The 22,092-nt window shown below is 32.2% G+C and overlaps 3 protein-coding genes across 4 annotated transcripts; 1 reads left to right on the top strand and 2 right to left on the bottom strand.

Moving 5' to 3' along the window:
- The first annotated feature begins 2,275 nt into the window (after positions 1 to 2,275).
- LOC142220994 (GPN-loop GTPase 3) lies at positions 2,276 to 14,229 on the top strand. The gene is made up of 3 exons (XM_075290460.1): positions 2,276 to 2,434; positions 2,496 to 3,157; positions 13,922 to 14,229. The coding sequence occupies exons 1-3, from the start codon at positions 2,390 to 2,392 to the stop codon at positions 14,082 to 14,084; spliced, it is 870 nt and encodes a 289-aa protein (XP_075146575.1). The 5' UTR covers positions 2,276 to 2,389; the 3' UTR covers positions 14,085 to 14,229.
- gfzf (GST-containing FLYWCH zinc-finger protein) lies at positions 4,528 to 10,485 on the bottom strand. Of its 2 annotated transcripts, XM_075290458.1 has the most exons (4): positions 5,951 to 6,033; positions 5,826 to 5,884; positions 5,344 to 5,485; positions 4,528 to 5,282 (listed from the first exon to the last, which is right to left on the bottom strand). In XM_075290458.1, the coding sequence occupies exons 3-4, from the start codon at positions 5,476 to 5,478 to the stop codon at positions 4,722 to 4,724; spliced, it is 696 nt and encodes a 231-aa protein (XP_075146573.1). In that variant the 5' UTR covers positions 5,479 to 5,485; positions 5,826 to 5,884; positions 5,951 to 6,033; the 3' UTR covers positions 4,528 to 4,721. The 2 variants fall into 2 exon arrangements, with proteins under 2 accessions (XP_075146573.1, XP_075146572.1); XM_075290457.1 differs by lacking the exons at positions 5,826 to 5,884; positions 5,951 to 6,033 and adding an exon at positions 7,964 to 10,485.
- Positions 14,189 to 19,140, bottom strand: Sas-4 (spindle assembly abnormal 4). Its single transcript, XM_075290456.1, has 2 exons — positions 16,845 to 19,140; positions 14,189 to 15,409 (listed from the first exon to the last, which is right to left on the bottom strand). Exons 1-2 carry the CDS (start codon positions 18,966 to 18,968, stop codon positions 14,369 to 14,371), a joined length of 3,165 nt encoding a protein of 1,054 aa, XP_075146571.1. The 5' UTR covers positions 18,969 to 19,140; the 3' UTR covers positions 14,189 to 14,368.
- Between the last annotated feature and the right edge of the window lie 2,952 nt (positions 19,141 to 22,092).

Below are 22,092 nucleotides of genomic sequence, written 5' to 3'. Positions count from 1 at the left end.
ATTTTATATAGCAATAAAATTTTGACAAAATTTTCTATAGAAATAAAATGTTGACAAAATTTTCTATAGAAATAAAATTTCGAAAAAAATTTCTATAGAAATAAAATCTTGATAAAATTTTGTATAAAAATAAAATTTTGACAAAATTTTCTATAGAAATAAAATCTTGATAAAATTTTGTATAAAAATAAAATTTTGACAAAATTTTCTATAAAAATAAAATTTCGAAAAATTTTCTATAGAAATAAAATTTCGAAAAAAGTTTCTATAGAAATAAAATTTTGACAAAATTTTCTATAGAAATAAAATTTTGAGAAAATTTTCTATAGAAATAAAATGTTGAAAAAATAAAATTTTGAATAAATTTTGTTTAAAGCGAATATTAAAATAAAATAATAAAACCTAGGAAACATTTTTTTTTCATAATAACCACAAAACATTTATCAAACACTGCAAAAAAGATTTGTTTATTTGGTAATGTTTTTTTCTTAACATGTTGGTAGATTATTTTTGGCTCGAGTGGCAACCGTGCCTATATTCCCAAAGCTAGGAAACCAAGTCACGTTTTAAAACACTATAAACTGATATGCACTGCTTCCTTTCAATAAATGAGAGGTTACTGGACTCAGAAATAAGAGGTCAATAATATCTGTAAATACGCAACAAATACTTGGTAAGTATTTATGGTGAGCAACTGCTTACCAAATTCTTATTTCTTCTTTATTGTTACAATTTATCTCTTGGTATTCTTATATTGTTCACCACATGTGGTAATGAGGAGGTGGATGTGCTGGCTAAAGAAGGCACACGGAACGGATAACATCGTTACAGATGTCACCAGCAATACTGAGGTGGGTCGAAACTGGTTTTGAACCTACGACCCTGTGTATGCAAGGCGGGCATGCTAACCATTGCACCACGGTGGCTCTCCTACTAAAAATCTAACCTAAAAAATCCTTTTTTATTGGATATGTGCTTATATCCGTTACGTAGTGAACCGGTTTAACTTAAATGAGGGTACTAAGTTCGAGTTAAGCCGCTATAACCAAAAATAAATAAATTAAAAATTATAAAATAATTACTTTTTGGCAAATTTGATTATAACTTGGTGGGGAATGATCCAAAGCAATAATCGAAAAAGTTTATTTTCTTTAAAATGAATTATTAAAGAGAAGTAACTGTGAAAAATTGCTATTTTAGCACGATAATGCAAAGTTAATACCGGCCTTTACGTGGCGAAAATAATAAAGCTGCATTAAACACCAACCTTTTTTTCTTATAAACAAAAATTACCTATATAAAACGCATCAGAAAAAGTTGTTATTTTGGTACATCTGTTATCTACTCTATCGGTAAGTTTTTGTGATTTTATTTTAAAATTTACAATAGTACACCATTCTACTATTATGCCATTATGCATCTACCATTTTTTTATTATTATTATGTATTCTTATGTATTATTTTTTCATATTTATTGTTGCTCTGGAAAATTGACACCTCCGACGACTTATTTAGCCAGTGAAAAATTATAATTTATGCATTCTTATTAAAATTACTTTTGAAAAAGTCTGTTTTATTCTTTAAACATTTCAACGACAACACCCTGTTTTTATATCACGATTTGCCATCCCTATTTCGACAATAGCAACAGATGTTTTCATTTATGATATTTTCTAACACTCTGGCAACATCAAACGCTATCCAAACCAAAGATAATTGAGAAGAAGATGCAGTCTTGTCATAGCAAAACTGAAACACCAGAGGACTCTGCCAACAAAATATCATAAATTTTGCGTCGACGTGTCTCTCAAATGTACTGCCCTTTGCGTCGGAAAATATCGTAACATTTGTGCTTTTCATAAATTTCTGAATAAAAACCCACAAAAGCAATACCAAAACGATTGTAGAAAATAAAATAAAACGTATGTGTATTTTCAAGCAAATATTCATTATGGTTTTATATAAATATTGCCGTTTAAATTTATTACTGGGCAGAGCCATAGACATTATAATACATAGATGACAAAAAGGAAAACGAAAGATAATGTAAGCGAGCTCTTATTTTCTTCGTTTATTCTTAATCTTCGGAACTGTCAAACATAGACACCCATGGATCATCTATATGTATTATAATGTCTATGCATATTGAAATTGTAACTGCCGACGCTTCATTACGTATGTTCATTTGATCTAAACAGCGCTTTGAGCGCAAAGCCGTCAGTACCAATACGCTGCGGCTATTTAGCGACATCTGTACGGTTGACATTTGTTGTTTTTGTAGAAGAGAAATTTTCGTTCTCTTGTATTTTTATTCTCTCTGATACAAAAAAAGCATGAAGTTAAACAACAATAACTGAAGGCAAAAAGAACCGACGAATTATAAACAAAAATGCGGTATGCTCAAGTTGTCATTGGTCCTGCAGGAAGTGGAAAAGTAAGTGACAATCTAACTTTGGAAAATAATATACGAGACTTAGCTATTATTGTTTCTATAGTCCACATACTGTTCATTTATGCAAAGACATGCTCAGGATTCAAAACGTGTGATCGAAGTTGTTAATCTAGATCCGGCGGCAGAACATTTCGACTATCAGCCTATTGTTGATATTAGAGATCTTATCCAGCTCGATGACGCCATGGATGATGAAGAGTTGCACTTTGGTCCTAATGGCGGATTGGTTTTCTGTCTGGAATTCCTAATTGAGAATCATGATTGGCTAAAAAATCAATTATGTGGTGGCGGCGAAGATGACGATTTAAATGCTGAACCGGATGATGATTATATTCTATTCGATATGCCTGGTCAAATAGAATTGTTTACACATTTAAATATGGGTAAACGATTGGTGGAATTGCTGGAATCTTGGAATTTTCGTATATGCACAGTTTTCTTAGTGGACTCACAATTTATGATAGATGGAACAAAATTTGTATCGGGAACTATGGCTGCTTTAAGTGTTATGGCAAATTTGGAAATGCCTCATGTAAATGTGTTGACCAAAATGGATTTGTTAAGCAAAACAGCTAGAAAACAATTGGATAAATATTTAGATCCAGATCCAAGAGCTTTGCTAGGTGATGTCACAGAAGAATCTGCTTGGGGTAGATCACATCGAAAACTGTCTCAAGCTATAGGAAATCTTATAGAGGATTTTAGGTAAGTTTTATAGTAATGTCATCTATATTACAGCAATTGTTTTGGAAAAAAATCATAAGCCGTGTAAATTTGACACATCGATAGAATAGGACCAGCCATAAGAAATATTTACGATAAAGTTGTGTGTTACGACCCATTCGAAAGTTCGCATGATTCAAATACTTCGATATGTAGCAAAGTCCGGGAGAATCCCGTTAGAAATGTTTAGAGGGGCTCCAAAGCATTATTGGCCAAAACAGCCACTATCACAAAATTATTTTTGTCAGGAATCGAAGTCATAGTATGAACAGGGAATCTGTAACTTCAAACTCCTTGGGGAGCGCATCCAAATGTTTTATTGGTAAAATCTGTATTAGTATGTTTGTTAAAATACATCTACCCATTAGAAGATAGCCTAAAAGCTACGTTTAATCCTTTTTCAAATTTGATGAACCAAATAGAAATATATCCCTCATTTGGAATAAAAACTCAAACCAAATTAGTTGAGTAAAAAATTGCACAGTCAATTTTGGAGCGGACATTTGGTCTTTGGCTATTTTTGCGTTGGGGAACAAGGTGTGCCGGTTTTGATTGAAGCTTTATTCTCTATGTATACATAAGGTTAGATTTTAGTGACAGCCCGCTATGTTTAGGCTCATTTTACCAATCCAGTCCATTGCAATACCCATAAACTGGAAGAATCGAGTATATTTCCCCAGAATTTGCTGGCGATACAATTGGTGAAATGCCCACTGAACCATTTTGTGATTTTTTCTTAATGCGTTTTTGCCTTTGTTTCATGAGTACATAGCCACTGTTACCCTTGTTAGCCTTGCTCCATTTTTAAACATCTTTCAGCCATTAAAGCTCTGAGCTAGTCTGCGAAATGTTTCTTAATAAGATTGATTTAACTTTGGTGATCATAATTCTTTCAAAACCAAAAAACCATTATCCCATGAGAATTTTATACTGTCTTTGCAGGATTTGCAATTAACCTTCTAATGCCCCAATTTTTTTGCCAGCTGATTAAATTTTCAATGTTAACGACACAAAAGCAAGAGAACGAAGCAAGAAAAATTTATATGGTAAAATTCAGCATATGCTGCAAAGCCTCTTGAATAGTTTCAAATAAGTTTTCTTTTTATTTTGCCCATTTTTGTTGTCTTAAGGTGTGTTTTACTAAAAGCTTCTTTATTAAATGAGGAAGACCGCCTAAAGGGGGGCTTGGGCATTGGAGGGTTAAATCTTTTTCATTCGCCATTTCGCACTCATGTATAATGTCTATAAATGTGAATTACGTCCTCATCTCTGTTAGGGAAAAGCTATATATTTACCCACTATAAAAAATGTTTAAACCGAAAAAATAGTCTACTAGATAAAAACCAAATATATTTTTTTTTTTTTTTGTAAAAATAATTTTTATTTGTGAAAACAAGAGATTTGTTAACACTAGACTAAGTAATAATTTTATTAAGATATTTTTAAATGTTTTTCAAACATGTAGTATGTATAGCATAAATCTCTTAGTGGTTAAACAGTTTAAATAGACCGCATTAAATGAAGAAAATCAAAACGAACAACACCCTTAAGCATTCGATTTACGAGTGGGATGGAATGGATGATTCATGTGCGATAGATCTGGTGGATTACGTTCAAATTCAATAATCTCTTGCATACCACCATTTGCAATTTCCCAATATTGAGGATATTCCTTTTTGAAAGTTTGATACCATTTTGTAATTAATGGATAACCGGATAAATCGAATCCAATAGCTTCCAAACACAAAGTGGCTGAGACTAAACCAAAATCGGCTATAGTCAATGAATTGCTAGCAGCATATTTTGTACCCAAAGTTTTCAAATAAGTTTCAAAAACACTTAAAGCATTTTGGACTTTTTTCAAACCCATTTCAGTACGTTCATAGTCAAAGAATATAGGGGCCATTGTATAGGCTCCTATGCTGGAATAATAAAAAGCCATATTGAAGCACAAACGATGATTTACTAGGGCACGTTCCTTGGCATCTTTAGGATATATAGGACTATCAGGGCCATATTTATCGCATAAATATTGCATTATAGCAATACTTTCCGATAAAAAGAAACCATCATCATCAAGAACCGGAATTTCTTTTTGTGGATTTTTCTGAAATACAATAAAAATCATATAAAAAAAAAACATAAAGACATTCTCTTTTTTTATTTACCTTTGCATAATCTTGGGATAAATGTTCCGAGGCAATATAATCTACATTATGCAATTCATAGGGTAAATTTAAAGCCTTTAAGCACATACGTACAGCCAATGAGGGAGGGCCATCGGAAACAGCATAGAGTTTCATATTGAGTCTGTAAATAATATAAATGGTTTTAGTTAAGGTTTTGTCTTTGTGGCAAGTATGTAAATGCAACCGGTTTCTATGAACTAATTGTCTGCAATAAATGTCTGCAACATTTTAGGAATGTCAAGGTTAATTACGTTGGAATAATTTATAATTTATATTTTAATAATGCAATTTTTATATATTTATTTGTGGTATATTGTTTTATTTTTAATCAAATTCAAATGCTATTTAGAAAGTGTCTCTGCTTTTTCTCACTTTTACTTTCCCACAAACTTGAACCTACGCGTAAACGTTTTTTCACACAACACTAGCATACACATACGAATACACCCATATTGTTTTACCTTTAGAAAGGTCCAGTCACGTCTTGTCTATTACAGATGAAATTTGTTAATGATTTGAGCTATGAGGGAGAAACAAGTTGAAAAATAACTAAATCTAGCTTTTGTGACAAAGCTTTTTTACTAACCAAAGAGTTTAGAAATGAAATGAAACTTGACTTTATTCAAACTTTAAAATGAGAAAATTTATAATTCTCTCTAATAATAGTTTGTATTCAATTTGTTTGAAAAAAAGTACACAAATATTCGTTCTTACTGATCGTTGCCAAGAATCTATTCTGTCATACATGCATAATTGTTTATATTTATATATAGATTTAGCAACATCACTATCCTATATATTAGACTGTTGAGACATTTGGAATATAAATTTTTGAGTTATTATTGGATATTACAATGTGTTGTGGCATGAAATCTATAGGGAAAAGAAAGTACGGAAGTTGTAATAACCAAAAAGCCAACTTTTTGACTTGAAAAATTATAGTCCATCCATATTCATTCATTCATACTTTATGTTTAATTTCAAAGCCCCATGGCCAATTATAACAAAATTACACAGACTACAATACAGTCTACTAAAAAATACACAAATTCAAATCTAACAAAATTCGAAATCTAATAAAATTGGATTTTAATAAGACATATGAGTTCAAATCTAGTTAAAGTGGATTTTGGGATTGCAATGCGAATGAGGTATTAGAAAAGTCGATGTATTTTTTAAATTAACAAATTTGAACATTTTTTTCACCCCCATGGACCCTAAGAAGTCCTAGGCCCTTCAACATTTTGACCCCTTCCCATATAAGCAATATGGTACCACGGTTGGTACCACAGTTGGTAGAATTCTACCGAAAATGGAAAGTCAAATTTTAATAGAAATAAAATTTTGACAATTTTTTATGGAACTAAAATTTTAACAAAATTTTCTATAGAACTAAAATTTTGACAAAATTTTCTATATAAACAAAATTTGAAAAAAATCTATAGAAATAAAATTTTGACAAAATTTTCTATAGAAATAAAATTTTGACAAAATTTTCTATAGAAATAAAATTTTGACAAAATTTTCTATAGAAATAAAATTTTGACAAAATTTTCTATAGAAATAAAATTTTGACAAAATTTTCTATAGAAATAAAATTTTGACAAAATTTTCTATAGAAATAAAATTTTGACAAAATTTTCTATAGAAATAAAATTTTGACAAAATTTTCTATAGAAATAAAATTTTGACAAAATTTTCTATAGAAATAAAATTTTGACAAAATTTTCTATAGAAATAAAATTTTGACAAAATTTTCTATAGAAATAAAATTTTTGACAAAATTTTCGATAGAAATAAAATGTTGACAAAATTTTCTATAGAAATAAAATAAAAATTTTGACAAAATTTTCTATAGAAATAAAATTTTTGCAAAATTTTCTATAGAAATAAAATTTTGACAAAATTTTCTATAGAAATAAAATTTTGACAAAATTTTCTATAGAAATAAAATTTTGACAAAATTTTCTATAGAAATAAAATTTTGACAAAATTTTTCTATAGAAATAAAATTTTGACAAAATTTTCTATAGAAATAAAATTTTGACAAAATTTTCTATAGAAATAAAATTTTGACAAAATTTTCTATAGAAATAAAATTTTGACAAAATTTTCTATAGAAATAAAATTTTGACAAAATTTTCTACAGAAATAAAATTTTGACAAAATTTTCTATAGAAATAAAATTTTGACAAAATTTTCTATAGAAATAAAATTTTGACAAAATTTTCTACAGAAATAAAATTTTGACAAAATTTTCTATAGAAATAAAATTTTGACAAAATTTTCTATAGAAATAAAATTTTGACAAAATTTTCTATAGAAATAAATTTTGACAATAGAATAAAATTTTGACAAAATTTTCTATAGAAATAAAATTTTGACAAAAATTTCGATAGAAATAAAAATTTGACAAAGTGTTCAATAGAAATAAAATTTTGACAGAACTATCTATAGAAATAAAATTTTGCGCAAAATTTTCTATAAAAAATTTAATTTTTTGTTGGTAGTTTTTTGGTATAATTTTTGGCTCGAGTGGCAACCGTGCCTGAGGTACAAAGCAAAGCCGTTTAATTTAAAATTACTTTTTTGTACTTACTTGCATAAACGTTTCTGCACATCACCAGTTTTCCCCATTAACATTTCAGCAAATTCGGGATTTAATTCACTCAACGGCTTATCCATTATATCCCTTGGCTTAATGGCCGAGTTTGAGGCTGCTGTTTTGGAGAATTCATTAAATAATCTCTTTTTGATATCATCCTCTGAAATGGCATGTGTGTGAGAGTTGCTCAAATGAACCACTTTTAATGTATTATCATCACTAGCCATCGTAGTAACTCTGGCGGGGCATTTTAATAGACGATCCTTTGATTTAATGCAAGCCCAATAGGTGCGAGTGGTAGGTGAAATACTTTTCAAATGATATATGTAACCGTCAACGCATAGCAATTCACCACCCTTTGCGGAACGTAATTTTGATGTCTTTGTTATGTCAATATTATCCGGATTTGAGGACAAATTTAGTGTATTCCGAGAAGACTTCCTGCCAACACTTTGACGACTTTTCGATGGTGTATACTCGTCGTCGTCATCATCATCATCGTCGTCGTAATCATTCTTTCTTTTCAGTGCCCGTTTTGATCGGCCTTTTTCCCCAGGGGATAATGGACTCGAGGCAGCATTTGAATCCGAATGATATTGAGAATTATTAATTCTTTCCATTTCTACATATTCAACTGTACCATGAAAAGGATCAACCTCTTCTGAATATTCAATTAATGCCGAGGGGTCAGTAACATCGATGGCCATTTCCGTGTCGGTTTTTTCGATTTTCAATTGAAGAAATTCTGCGATTTCTTCACTGGTGTCCTCCTTTTTCATTTGAACTTTATCTCCGAAATAATCATCATCATCGTCGTCGTCGTTGTCTGCATGATGATCGTCCTCAGAATGATAGAGGGAATTATCGTTATCAAATGATATTTCCTCGGTTTTGTGAGGTTTATCCCTTTCATCCTTAACGGCAATATTCATCTTTAGCCTTTTGTCAATATGTTCGCGATGATCAGTTGAATGGGTATGACCTCCAGAAACCTTTACAATTTGTATATTGTCCCCAGAAAATTCGGTGGTCAAACGACAATTGCATTTCAATTTTCTAACTCTACGATACAAACATGTCCAATAAGTTCGCTCATTTAATGTGCCCCGGGAATCATAATGAAATATCATATTATCCAAAATTAAAACACGATTCCCTTTCATCGATGGTAAAAAGGAGAATTTTGTAATTTCACCGTCTTTGGGATCACTCAATGCCTCCATGGGATCTGCTACGTATCGATATAAGGCTGCAGTCGCCTTAGCTCTTTCCTTTCGCAAACTAGGCTTCACAGGAAGATTTATATGGGTAGATATTGAGAGTACATTACCTCCACCCTGGCTCACCGACAAAGGAATGTTCTGGGATTTAGGTTTTTTCTCTTCGAAAATCTTGTTTGCTGAAAGTTCTTCCTTGCCATGAAGAATTTTGATATTATTTCGCCTAATTAAAGCTTCAATCTTTGCCTCAGTGTATGGCTGATGATTGTGTTTATTTTCCTCCACACGAAAAGGTTTATAGCGATGCATACCACTGGCCAAACATTCAGTGTATATGCGACCCGTACATTGTAGGTCTTTAGAGCGAAAACATTTCCAACGATATGTGCAACTTATCATAGATTTGCCGTCTAGACGATACACGCATCCTTCGATGGCTATCATGTGATAGCCTTTAGTAGTTTTAAGCATTAATACCTTCTTTTCTGTTGTCTTGGCTCGTTGCTTAGCTGGTGTGGAGGTGGAAGCTTTCTCACCCCAACTATCGTCCATTTCAATTATTCCACCAACACTGTCCTCCATATCGTCGTCCTCATCGTCCGTCTTTGAGTGTTTACCATCTCCTTTACCCTGTTTATATTTTCTTTTTAAAGATTTATTACTCAAGGTAGAAGGTAGGCCTTCTTCATCAGCCTGTCGTTTCTTTTCACGACCTCTTTCAATAGCTTCTGGTTCGGCTGGACCATGAGGATGTTCTCCCACAATACTTGCCAATTTATGGCGCGTTAAATCCCATTCATCGATTAAGGTTGTATATATTCGAACTCGACATGGAATTTTATCTTTGCGGCGGGAACATACCCATCTATAAGCTTTGGAATTGCGATCGTCATAGTGGTAAAGGAAGCCACCAGATCCAGTATCCACCAAAAGCATGTCCTTACCCTTGACAGATCTTAACATTTCCATTTTAGGGCCATCAGAAGAATCCATTTTCCCGGCAGATTTGCTTCTTTATCCAGACACTAGGCACAAATATATTATTTTTCTATGAACAGAAACTCTGTGTGTGCTTCTTTTCTATTATAGAATAGTTTTGTTTTTTCTTTTTATTATTCAAATTGTTAAACTACTTGTTTCCCTAGAAAATACAAATATTACACATTTTCTGTGCAAAATCCCTTATCAAATGTTGAAAATTCCCTGGAAATATTATTTCCTACACTCCGTATTTTCTAAAAATTTGTTCCACTTTTTCACTGCAATGCTTGGAGTTTATAGTGTGTTCTTTTTTGAGGTCTTTTCGTTTTCTTGGTATATTTCCATATTGGCATTCACTAAAAATGGTTCTTGCTTAAAATTGCCTACTATCGCCGTGTGTTAGAAAGAGAACACTATTGTGTTCTACTATTATAAAATCCCCAGCCTCTGTAGTGGTATTTTTTGATTAAATAATAAGGGAAACGGGCATGTATTGGGTATTATGATATGTGTATGCTGGTATCTACAAATCTAGGGAAAGAAAAAACGGGAAAAAGCGAGATAGAATCTTTTTCATTGCAAAATGGGATTTGTGTGTGGGGAAATTAAAGGGTTAGCAAATATTTTTCAAGGAAGAATATGAGCATGGCAATATTTTAGATTATTCGCAATGCATATATTTTTTCTCGAGTGGAAATTTTCTGTTATACATACTGATAATACCTCATTCACATTACACTTCCAAAATCCACTTTAACTAGATTTCAACTTTGCCTTATAAGAAAGGGATTTCAAATCCACTTTTAGTAGATTTCGACCCTAATGTGAATAAGGTATAAGGTTTGTAATGATTTGTATGCATCCATAAGACCGGTATATAGCTCTACAAAAATGTCTCTGCCCATAAAAATTCTTGGCCTTTTTTGTTAGAATAACGTTATCGATTGTTTCCCATAAAAAATGCATGGCAAAACTGCTTTATTGGTGTGTCACAGGAAATTTCGCTGAAAGTGCATATCGTGTTGACGACTGACATTAATGAAATGAGAACAATAAATTTGATTTTTTACAGGTAAAATAAAAATTTCCGTGTGTTTCTCAAGAAAATATAATTTAAACTTTTTTCCGCTACGCTTAAAAATGTCTCTAGGCATTTTTGCAGGAACATTTTTCGGTATATCGATTGTATAAGGGCATATGGCCAAAATTTCATATTGGCATGCAACAGGGCTTAAGAGCTTAAGCAACGTATAAGAAAAACTGTCTTATCGGTAAAGGAAATTCTTTATAGTTTACTCAAGAAGTAGGGGTACCGGTTAGGTATTATGAAAGGGGAAACGAGATTGAATCTCTATATTGTAAAAAAGGATTTCCGTGTGGGAAAAAAATTGCTGGGCTATTATTCTATTGGTAAAGCCCGGTATGCCCATCCAAACAAAAATTTGTGTGCGAATAGCACAGTTTTGCCATGTATATCTTATGGGAGCAAAATGTAAACAGTCGATAACATAACCTCTTGGAATTTTCGTTAGCAAATATGGCAATACATTTCTTATGGGTAACGAAAATTTTGTTAGAGGTACATACCGGCCGGAATACTACAGTCTTATTTGGCAAAATTTTATTTCAGTAGAAAATGTCAAAATTTTGTTTCTATAGAAAATTTTCTCAAAATTTTATTTGTATAGAAAATTTTCTCAAAATTTTATTTGTATAGAAAATTTTGTGAAATTTTATTTCTTTTGAAAATTTTGTCAAAATTTTTCTATCGACAATTTTGTCAAAATTTTATTTCTATTGAAATTTTTATCAAAATTTTATTTCAGTAGAAAATTTTATGAAAATTTTATTTCGTTATTGTTGTTTTTGATCTCAGCTTAAAGCCATGCATTGACTAAACTACAAGTTTAGCTTAACCAACAGATTTTAAAAATTTCGTCAACATTTTATTTCTATAGAAAATTTTGTCAAAATTTTATTTCTATAGAAAATTTTCTCAAATGTTTATTTCTATAGAAAATTTTGTCTATATTTTATTTCTATAGAAAATTTGTAAAAATGTTATTTCTAAAGAAAATTTTGTCAAAATTTTATTTCTGTAGATAATTTTGTCAAAATTTTATTTCTATAGAAAATTTTGTCAAAATTGTATTTCTATTGAAAATTTTGTAAAAATTTTATTTCTATAGAAAGCTTTCTCAAAATTTTATTTCTATCGACAATTTTGTCAAAATTTAATCTCTATAGAAAATTTTGCGAAATTTTTATTTCTTTTGAAAATTTTGTCAATATTTTATTTCTATGCAAAATTTTGCCAAAATTTTATATCTAGAAAATTTTGTAAAAATTTTATTTCTATGGAAAATTTTGTCAAAATTTAATCTCTATAGAAAATTTTGTTAAAATTTTATTTCTATAGAAAATTTTGTCAGAATTTTATTGCTATAGAAAATTTAGTCAAAATTCTATTTCTATTTATCTAATTCTTAGTTGGAGAGGAATATTTTGCAAAATCTACCAAAACTTTAAAAATTCTACCAAACAGTAAAAATCTACAATTTTTGGTAAAATTCTACCAACTTGGCAACCGTATATGCAATTCTTGCGAAAATTACTGTTACAAATTACTGCACACTTCTTATGGAACAAAAATGTAAACGATCGATAAAAAGGCCTCAGGGAATTTGGGTATAACAATAGACCACAATATACATCTTATGGACTTATACCACGTTCCCCTCTAGTGGAAATTTCGTTTGATGGCCGATAACACAATTTTTGCTACATGCCAATAATACAGATTTGCTATGTATTTCTTATAGAAGCAAAATGTAAACAGTCGATAACAATGTTTAGATTACTGGCTGACCTGGAAAACGTTAACTTAAGCAGTTTGTTATTGTTTTTGGAGCAATCTGGTTGGTTCCACAAAAGTAAATAACAGAGAAGGTTCAGTGGTTAAGACTAGAAGTGCCCATATGTAATAGGTACTTTTAGTTAAATGTGGTATCACAATGGACTGAATAGTCTAAGTGAGCCTGAAATTTAATCGGGCTGCCACTTTAACCTAACCTAACAATGTGTCACGGAATTTCCGTTCTATTTTCAGTTTTTTTTTGAATCGCTTAATTTCCAAAGACAATATGTTATGCAATCAATCAATGGGTTCGAACTTTGCTTTACCAGACTTTATAAGAACACAATTGTCTTTATGCATATTTTCGCATTTTTTATTTAAACTTTTATGTGGAAAGCCATAAAAATCAAGTAAAGTTTGAAAATATTTGACTTGATAATTGGGTTGCATCGCTCAAAATTCCCAGTGGATTTTAGAGGTTCCTCTTTATTCCTATTGCAATATTCTGCTAATTTACATTTTTTGTATTGGTTTCATAGTGTAGTGTTGTTCATAAAACACTGGGGCTATTTAATCAAAACAATTCACTCTCTCGACATATCCATCCTAAGAAAGAAAGAGGGAAAGGGTTTCTTGAGCAAATTTAGCTTAATACATAAGCATATATTACTTTTTCTTGCCTTTGGAAATACATATATCTTTTGTACTCCATGTAGGAATAATGATAAATAAATTCCTTTTTATATTTTTTAATCCAATATTTCCTCTTGGGGGCTAACTAAAAAGGTCGAAATTAAATTAAAAAATTAAATTATATATACACACAAAAACAATTAAATAAAAATTTAAATATGGCTCCGAATCCTTTATTGAAAATTTTTATTTTATTTGCAGTCTTGTACGTTTTGTACCCATGAATGTCGACGATGAAGAGAGTATACAAGATCTTTTGCTGCAAATCGACAATGTCATTCAATATGGTGAAGATGCAGATGTCAAAGTACATGACTTTGATCCTCCCGAAGAAGAAGAGAATGATAACCCTACAGACTTTTGAAAGCCCCCAAAATAAATATGTAAAACCATTAATTTAATAAGAGTATACCTTTATAAGTGAGTATTTGGATTTGTTGTTTTTACAGAATATATAAGACGAAACTCTTCAAGTTTTTCGTAAAGATTACAATAAAGATTTATATATTTTTTTATTAGCTTTTAATTTAAATTTAAAAACAGTCTATATGGATTCTTTTAGAATTACACATATGTTATACAAAACAAAAATTGAATCATCATGTGTACAACACAGATTTTAAAAAGTCGAAACTCCCATCAGTCTATTTACTTTGCCGCCTCCTCCGTGTCCATTACTAAATTACCATCTTTATCTTTAAGTCTCACACGGCCATTTGAGTAACGAGTCTCAGTGCTACCATCTGGATAGACAATTTTCACAGTTCCATCTGGATATTCACGTCTTTTTTGCAGTTTTGTATGGATCTCTTTTTGTCCATTGGGTAAAGAGAGGATTTTATCACCGTTACGCATTTGTATGAGATGGGTACCATCGGGAAAACGCCATTCTTCGGATTTCTTTTCATCACGTGGATCCATAATTTTCACCGAATTGTTAGGATAGTGTACCTCAACCAAACCATTCTTATGGCGATGTTCTATTTGACCATTGGGAAATTCAAGAATTTCCAAACCATCCAAATATGTCGTGTGCCAAGTATTAGTTTCAGCATAATAATATTTTACAGTGCCCTCATTAATGTTGGTTTCCTTAATATCTTTGTTATAGTACAACATACGTATGAGCATGCCATCAGAGGATATTTTCTTTAAATTGCCATTTGGATACCAAATATCTTTGCTGCCATCTGCATTGATAATTTCACGTTTCATATTTGTTGGTGATGAAGGCGGAGCTTTGTCCATTCTTTTATCATCAGATTTATGGGAAGTAATTGTCTGTTCTTTTGCTGTAATGATTTTATTCCTTATTTTTGTGTTTGCTGCTTCTTGAGATGTTTGCTGCAATTCTTTTAAAATGTCCTCTTCATCATCGTCATCATTTATATATTGTGTCTCGTGTTGTTTATTGTTGCTCTGACGACTGCATTTGTTATTGTCTTCGTGAAAACTTATATCGGATTCCCCTGACGATGGAGTTTCGGGTAAGGTATGTGCTTGTTTTTGTAACGTTTTCGTAGTTTTTCTAACCATTCTTCTTTGTCCACCCATTGAGTTGCCTTTGGATGGCGATTTGGAATTCTTGTTAGCTGTGGCTGCTGCTACTATCGTTTTAGAGAGAGTCTTCGTAGAGCCAAGCACAGGAGGCTGGCTATCTTCAGGGAATGCTATGGTGTTATGTTGTGTCTGGGGAGAAAATTGAAATTGTTAAAATTAAAAAAAAAATACTAGAAAAAAATTAACTGCCTGTTCATAAAACACAAAATCGACTCGAGACGAATCGTTCGTCTACATTGAAACTAAAAGAACTTTAGATATATTTTCTAGAAAATCCTGAATTATGTCCTGAACTCGTTATTTATGATTTACTATCGAACACCGAAACAATTGGGATTCTACAGATGTTGTTGTTGTAACAGTTGTTAATGTAGTTTCATCCATTTTGTTCTATGTTGTGTAGTAGTTCAGCTGGTAGCAAGATCAAGGAACTCGGCGACAAGGATTGGATTTGTCCAGAGTGATCTGGTAGTGAGACGGGTAGGCTTAGCTGGGCAAGCAAAAATGTGACGAGTGTCATGTGGCCCTTGATTACAGATGGGACGCACGCTGCTATCAATCTCTGATAAGTATGAATTGAGGCGGCTGCACTTGCCTGATCTTAGTTGGGTCAAAACTACCCAGGTCTGCGTGGGAGGTCTCTCTCCTCCGGTGCTATGGGCGGCGGTCGGACTCCGAGAACAGGATTAACCTTGTAGCTTCTCACTGCTTCAGCTACAGTATCCTCATGAATCCTGTTCATACCTGTCTGGTATGCTGCCTGATCTAGAGGCTCTCTTTTGTAACGCTGGATCTCGGGTTCTAGAGATCCAGCGTTACAGATATCAATATGTGATTTTTGGCAAATCGTTCTTCTCGAGGCGAACGAAAATTCGTGATTGAATCGAACAGGCAGTAAGTCAAACAAATATTGAAGCGAATGGGCGTATTTTTTATTACACACAAACATTTTTTTTTGGATTCAATCACGATATTAATTGATCCAATTAATTTTCAATTGAAATGTATTCAATCAGTCAATTAAAAAATTAATTGATACTATTAATTTTTGTTTTAATTAAAAAATTTGTTGAATCAATTAAATTTTTAATTTACTATTTCCAGAAATTCAATTAAAGTTTTAACTGAAAACATTTTTGTGGAAATTTTTTCTGTGTACTCTCATATGACTCTTATCGAATTTTTAGTAAAGTTGTACAACAAGGTTGTACAACTAGGATGTCAACTTCAGTGCCCTGTAAATGGCCTTATACCGAAGTTATCGTAACGGAAAAGAGTTGGCACCAATTAATCGACCAGCTGATGGGTCTACAAACTGTGGCATTTCTTTGGCAAACCCCATCTCTTCCTATTGGTTATAGAAAGGTATCCCAATATAGTGAAACCTATGAATGGTGGACACCCACGGTCACCTAAATTTTGTCCACCTTTGAGAGGTGTCCAGATATGAGTGGTTAATTTTAATGTGTTAATATAGCAAACGTCCCCAGACAACTGTCCATTCTAGGGAGGTGTCCTGGTTTCAGCGTGTTCAAATTAAACTGTTTCTGGGGGCTTCACTCACCTGTTTTGGCGCGAGTTTCGCTATATTCCTATTAATTTCCTGTAACATCTTATTATTGTTATCACGATTCATTTTTGTCATTTCATTTTCCAAACGCTTATTCTCCTTTGTGAGTATTTCGATTTGCTCGTGTAGTCTTTTTTCCTCTCGCTCCATTGTACGAATTTGTGTTCGCCATCGCGCTTGAGCTGCAGCATGATTACATTCTTTATTTTTCAACTGGGTCTCCAACTGAGCCACTTGCTCCCGGAGTTTCTCAATTTCTTTACGTTCCTTTGCAGCCATACTTTGTGTTTTCATTTTAGTTTGTTGTTCAAATTTTCGTTTTTCCTCTTCCAATTTCATGCGTTCATCATGAAGATAAATTTCCATTTGTATGCGTTCATCCTTTAAACGTTCCGATGCCTCGATTTGTTCTTGAGCATGTACAGATTTTTCCAATTCAAATTCTTGTTTTGCTTTTATAAGCTTCATATTATTTTCCTTAAAAATGGCAATTTCTTTTTCCAATTCCAATAAGCGCTCTTTAATCATGTTTGTTTTTTCTTGTAAATCCACAGAACTCTTGTCCTTTTCCGTGTCATCATGTAATGCATACGACTCCTGGGGTATTAGGGTAGTCTCGCTTGCTGATTTAAGAGTTTCGTCGTGTTCGACCTCCTTGCTTTGTAAAGCTGCAAAAAGAGCTTGCTTGAATTGTTCAAAAAATTGGAGGCTTGTCCCATCATTAGTGCGATCTACGGAAATATCCTCACAATCATATTCTCTGGTCTCATGTGAATCAGAAAAACGTACACGATTTTCATTTGGTTTTTGGTGATCGATAAACGAACTGGCGTTATTTGTTGAATCCAGAGTTTTTTGTATCCCTTCCTCTTCACCGTATTCCGAGGTGTAAGGACCCACTGAAGAATCTTCTTCAGCTTCATCATGTGAAGTTAAAGTTTCTTCATGATCTGCTCTATGTACCAAAGGCTGTAATCGTTTTGACTTTAAATGATCTTTAATAGGAATGATATCGGTATCATTGTTATTTTCCTTTGGTGGTCTTCTTTGGAGAAATTGTTTCATACATGTAGAATCCATATCAAAGCTGCCATTGTTTGCTTTCTGTTCCAGAAGTTCAAAAATGTCCTCCTCACTATGTGGCAGATTGAAGGATGTCTCTTTGCGTTCTATAGCTATAGGTTTGATTTGTTGGGAATCTAATATTTTTGACCAGGCGACAACAGTTGGTGTCTTGCTCTCCGAGGTGGAATATTCTCTGCTATGTTGTTTAACAGTTTGCAATGAAGTCTCTACAAATCTCACTTTAGGCAAAGATATAGAAGTGCCAGAAGAACCGCTGGACAAATTTTTACTTGTTACCAATGAAGATTTGTTATCCGGTGTTGAATTGCAAACATTTTTCGAAGATATTAATAGTTGCTGAAACATTTTCTCATGGACATCTAGTGCAACGTTTGTAGGCGAGGATGACCTGCTCTCAGGTCTTTCTGGTGGCTTTTTCTTCATGGTGTGATTTGGGATTTTACGAGATTTAACCCTAAACTTAGGATGAGCATTTGCATATTTATAGCGAGGCAAATTGGTTATTCTTAATTCCTCAGGATCAATCTTAAAACGCTGTTTCAAACCTTGACCTCTTTTCAAAAAAGGTTTCTTTGGTTTTAGCGTCGGTGCTTCTAAGCATTCTTCTGTAGCATATCCCGATGTTACAGTTTTATATGAAGAGGGCTCTGCACTCTGGTGTGTCACTATATCTTCATCAACACTTTCATAGTCCACGATTTCCTGAGGATGTTTTTTGTAGTCGTCTGAAAAATCTTCATGGAATATTGAGCTTTGTCCTTCACCTCCTCCCTCATCTTTTCGTATGTATTCTTCACTATTTAATCCCAACATTTGATACATGGTTTTTTGTTCCATACCTAAAACTTGTCTTTGCATATCTTGTCGCTGGGTTAATAATTTTTCCTGTTCTTCCTTCCATTTGTTTAATTGTTCCAAACGTTTAATAATATCTGATTTAGTCACATCTGCAAAGTTTCCACCAAACAAAGACGCCATGGGCATTAGATTATTTGGCGATGTAGTTATATTGTTATCGTCATTTTCCAACATTTTGAAACATTAAATTTGTTTTTGTGGTAAAGATACAATTAATGTGCCTGTCCAGTAATGAGAGCACCTAAAATTTTTTACATAAAACGTTGGTAAAAATATATACACAGGCATTCAAATTTAGCGCTGAATAAAATAAAAATTCTTTTGGAGATTGTTTGTTTATTTGTCAAAAAATGACATTAAAATCTATGACAACATTTGGCTTCTGGGTGAAACAACCCTGTCTTTAAACAAAGGGACTCAACTACGCTCAACAGAAAATGTGATATAGAAATACATCCACACCAAAAACGGATATTACACAGAAAAAAATTTTGCAAAAATTTTTCCAATTAAATTGAAATTCCAATTAAAATGAAATTGAAATTGAAATTAAAAATTTAATTGATTCAACAAATTTTTTTAATTGCAACAAAAATCAATCACAAAAATTAATAAACTCAATTTTTTAATTGGATCAATTAATTTTTTAATTGACACTCAATTAATTTTTTAATTGATACTATCATTTCTGTGATTGAAGACATTTCAATTAAAAAATTAATTGGATCAATTAATTTCGTGATTAAAAAGGAAAACAAATTTTTTGTGTGTAGCCGTGTTTTTGATACTGGCTTGGCAAAATTCAAGTTCAACATATTTTCATAAATTTTCTAGGCTAGGACTGCTACCCGGGATAAATCCAAACGCGAAAAAATAATTCCAATTTGTTAAATTTGTGGCTTTTTAGCATTATTATTAATAAATTGTAGTCTTCATACAGTTGAAACGGCCTTTAGATTCCATACCTGACAAATTGAGTTAATAAACATTTATGGTACACCTTGAATTTATTTTACATGAGGTATATTATAAAAAACACAATGGGTTCATGTGAAATGGAATTCGTGCCACATAAAAAAGGAATGATAAATAGTCCGTCGATAGCAGAGATGGTATGTATCAAACTGACAGCGAAGAAGAACCACTAATTAACTCTTATATAAGTGAACTGATGTTTAGAAAGAATATTACAAATTCAATGCCAATTCCCATAGACAGGCTACCGGGATGAATGTAATACGATATCAGCTGCAAGAAATCAAGAGCTGTTTATGAAATGGAATTATTAAAATATTTGTTTAACTTATTGCAGGATCGCTTCTATCCGGATAATAGATTTTCAAATAAAGAAGAAGATATTGAACTGTTTTAATAAAGTAACCGCGAAAAGCGAACATAGTACTGACCTTAAATTATTAATTTTCTACAGACCTCTTAAGTATTTACTCATAAATAATGCAAATAACATGGGTATGAACAATATGGGCAAACAATTTCATTAGAAGTGTATAATAGCTAGCGCAATTTAATATAATGTTTTGGAGTTGAAATTTTCGTGGTTATTTTATTAAAACAGTTCAATATAAAGCAGATAAATGAACTCAATTGATGTGCAGTTTCTTTTTCGTCTAGATTTCAGCATGACTTCACGGGAATATGTTCGTTTTCACCCTGCCAACATTTTTTGAATTTGGGGGCGCTTCTGAGAATCCCCACTACGTCGAAAACAGTCGTATACGATATCCAAAACTCCTCGGAAAAGCGCCGTCACTATTGAGAAGTTGTACCACGCCAAGTTACTACAAAAAAGTATCGCATGAGTGCAATTATTAGGAGCCCTTCTGGATACATTTAGAAGGACGCCAATAAGAGCCCCTTCAAACAATCAGACAAAGTGCATTTTAAGATAGTTGTAAAAGAATCATTGTGGTCAAGTAAAACACGATTGTTTAGATGTTTATTAATTTTATGAAACATTTATAAATTCTCATAAATATAACATTTATACGACTATCAAATAGCATTTAACACATTTTTATGCATTAATAAGAGATTGATGTTGAGTTACAAGTTGTAAGTTAAATGTTGTAGCGTCTATCAGCCAGTACTTTTATTCCCAATGGAGGCAGCGTGTCTGGAAAAATATTTGAAAAACTATCACTTTATTCCATTTGGAAAGTCAAAAATTGTTCACCAATTTACTTTTCACAATTTTAAGCGTAATAACTATGTTTTCAGCACTTTATTTTCGTTTTCATTGAAATAAATTATAATAAGCCAGTTGCGCTTGGTGTTTCACAAAATATAAAATGGCTCTTGTAACAATAGTGATGGCAAAATACTTTCATGCGAATAGTGATGGCAAAATACTATCACAGTTGGCGATTGTTGCAGTGTCACTTACGAGTCTGTGGTAGCGATGAGGATAAAATGGAACATTGAAATGCTGGCAGGGCATTTATAATTTTAAATATTTTAGGAAAAGTAATCGCGAAAATAAAGTGATTTTCAACTCGAAAACCGAACATAGTACTCACCTATAGATAGCAATACATTAATAATGGGAAGGAAGAGATGCATACCGGCCTTATATGGCGTTCTGGGGTTTGAAATGTTTACTTTTATAAGCACTTCAAAATGAGTCGTTTTCTCCATACAAAAAATTAAGTTCAAAACACAAGTTTTCCTCCAAAACACGTCAATTTTATAGTGTAATTTATTTTTATAATTTTTATAAATTTTAATAATTTTTGTCAAATTATTAAAATTTGACCAATAGAAGAAAAAACAAATAAACAAAGGCTTTGAAGAACATTGGGATGTGAAAATAACTTACAAAATGTTTTCCCTTTGCGATCGCGGTATTTATTTGAACAAACTGTGAGTATATTCGAATTTAGAGTTATGCGCTTTACAGACTATCAGTTATTCCGGACGGAATGTCGGTGTTTGTAAAGAATCTTACAGTGTGTCGGATCGATACGACTTGTCGGCGATGACTAAATAATCGGCAAATGTGTTATCGATCCCATAAACATGCAGCAGTATCGATTATGCCTTCGGACTTAACTGATATTGTGCATAAATGTGTAAAGCGCATAAATGGGAATTTCGAGTTTCCATGGCAACAGTCAAACTAAAACATCTCAACTCGGTTTGAACGGTGAAATGTTTTGGAAAAACGAATGAGGAAAACGATTCAGTGGGAATATAAAGGGTGATTCTTTTGAGGTTAGGATTTTCATGCATTAGTATTTGACAGATCACGTGGGATTTCAGACATGGTGTCAAAGAGAAA

Source organism: Haematobia irritans, chromosome 1 (genome assembly GCF_050003625.1).
Source record: "Haematobia irritans isolate KBUSLIRL chromosome 1, ASM5000362v1, whole genome shotgun sequence".
Taxonomy (NCBI): domain Eukaryota; kingdom Metazoa; phylum Arthropoda; class Insecta; order Diptera; family Muscidae; genus Haematobia; species Haematobia irritans.
This window is presented reverse-complemented; position numbering and strand designations above follow the sequence as displayed.